We start from the raw sequence: 1,813 nt of genomic DNA, 5'->3' as shown, positions 1-1,813 counted from the left end.
TATATATATATATATATATATATATATATATATATATATATATATATATGCGAGACTTTTTGTTCAAATAAATTCTATTGAACCAACAATGACGAATTAAACGCGATTTGAATGTAGCAATTAAGCGAGATACTTCGTCAATAATCTCTTATCCGATTCTTCGACGAAATATCTACGATCCTGCGCGCGAGTCGTTCCTCCGATTTTCCCTCACCTTTTTTCCTTCAGAGATTCTTACATACATCTGAAATTATCTCTGCAGATCTCCAAAGAATAAAGAGAAGACGAATCGCGAATGCTCATTCCTCAAGCGAGATCTCGCAGTTTTTCGGGGAACCCGGTGTTTCTAACGGAGGAGAGAAAGAAAGAAAGAGATGAAAGTTCGCGTCCACTAAATTTCCGCCGTGTGATTCGTTGGTTCGCGTTTCGGCGTTTCCCTATTTCAAAAGCCGCGAGGGCGAGAGCCGAAGGCTTACGAAAGACAACAGGAGCAACGGCCAACGAACGCGAGTCGTCAGGAATTCGCATTCTCGCGTCGCGGAAAGCGGAAAGACTCGCCGGGGCAGGAGCGTGCTCGTCGCGGCCGGGAGAATTCGTCGGACACGCCGGCTCGGCGAGAAACATGCGCACGTCGCCGTCGGGATGGCGGCGGCGGCGGCGGCGGCGGCGGCGGTGGAGATCGGATGACGTCACAGGCGTAGTAATACACGGGCGCGAACGCATGGCGAGAGCTGAGTTCACCCGCAGAGCTGCTGCGCGAGAGAGACTGGGAACTGCTTTCGATTGTTGGCGGGCGCCGCCATCTTGGTCAGTGAGCTCGCGAGTGGCTGATACGTTTCAAGGAGGAGCGGTGCTTCGTGTTCGTATTTCGGGCGGCCAGGTCGACGTCATATTTCGTGCGCGCGTTTCCCCCCGCGAGCGAGCGTTCCTCAAGAGACAGTCCGCTGAGACCGGCGAAATCCGCGAGCATCCGAGATGTCGGAACGGGAGGACAACGTTTACAAGGCGAAACTGGCCGAGCAAGCGGAGCGCTATGACGGTGAGTGGATATTTCGCCGAGGGCCCCGAGGACGGCCTCGACGACCGGCCGTGTGTCTCGCTGCGTGCATGCGTGCATACATGCATGCATGCATGCCTACGTGCGTGCGTGCGTGCGTGGCCCGCGTGAGATTCGCGTGTACTACGCGTTAACGGGCTCCGCGAGGCCGATCGATCGGCGATCGGCCTCGTCTCGGCGCCTCTTGGCGTCTCCGTCAGGCCGAACGTCCGGCGCTCGGGACGGGCCAACGGGTAACCCTTGTCGCGGAGCAGCGCCATCCGGCCGCCCGCCCGCCCGTCCGTGGCTTGTCAAGTAGCCGAGACTACGAGCCTCGTGAAACGTCAAGCGCCGATCGTTAGCGACGTCCGCGTAGCCGGCGGCCGGACGGACGGACGGACAGACGGACGGACGGATGGATGGCCGCGGGCGTTCCTTTGTGGCGGCGCTGGGCGAAATCGCGATATCGACTCGTGTCACGTTCCCAACGGTTGACTCGCCGTCGAGGCCCGCCCTCGTCCACGAGGCGACACGCTCGGGCCGTCCTCGTCCGCGCGATCCTCGAGGTGCGCCCGTCGCCTGGACATGCTCGGCGCGACGAGCACGCTGCTGAGGTGTGCTCTCGGTTAGGCCGACGGCCGCCTCGCTCCTTCATCGCCTCTGATAAGCGACAAGTCGTTCTTTCATCGACTGTCGCCGTGACGCATTAAGTCTGGTCTATCTCTCTCTCTCTCTCTCTCTCTCTCTCTCTCTCTCTCTCTCTCTCTCTCTCTCTCT

General features: G+C 58.1%; 1 protein-coding gene across 1 annotated transcript in view; it reads left to right on the top strand.

Moving 5' to 3' along the window:
• Window positions 1-714: 714 nt before the first annotated feature.
• Window positions 715-1,813, top strand: part of LOC116840350 (14-3-3 protein epsilon) — an 11,075-nt gene continuing 9,976 nt past the window's right edge. Inside the window, exon 1 of the mRNA XM_032806956.1 lies at window positions 715-1,039. Coding sequence (XP_032662847.1) covers window positions 976-1,039 — 64 coding nt within the window. The 5' untranslated portion in view covers window positions 715-975. The remainder of the gene's footprint in view (window positions 1,040-1,813) is intronic.

Source organism: Odontomachus brunneus, unplaced genomic scaffold, assembly GCF_010583005.1.
Source record: "Odontomachus brunneus isolate Ranch 3 - 2012 unplaced genomic scaffold, Obru_v1 Obru_scaffold_009, whole genome shotgun sequence".
NCBI lineage: Eukaryota > Metazoa > Arthropoda > Insecta > Hymenoptera > Formicidae > Odontomachus > Odontomachus brunneus.
The sequence above is the reverse complement of the archived record's forward strand: the minus strand, read 5'-3'. Positions and strand labels throughout refer to the sequence as shown.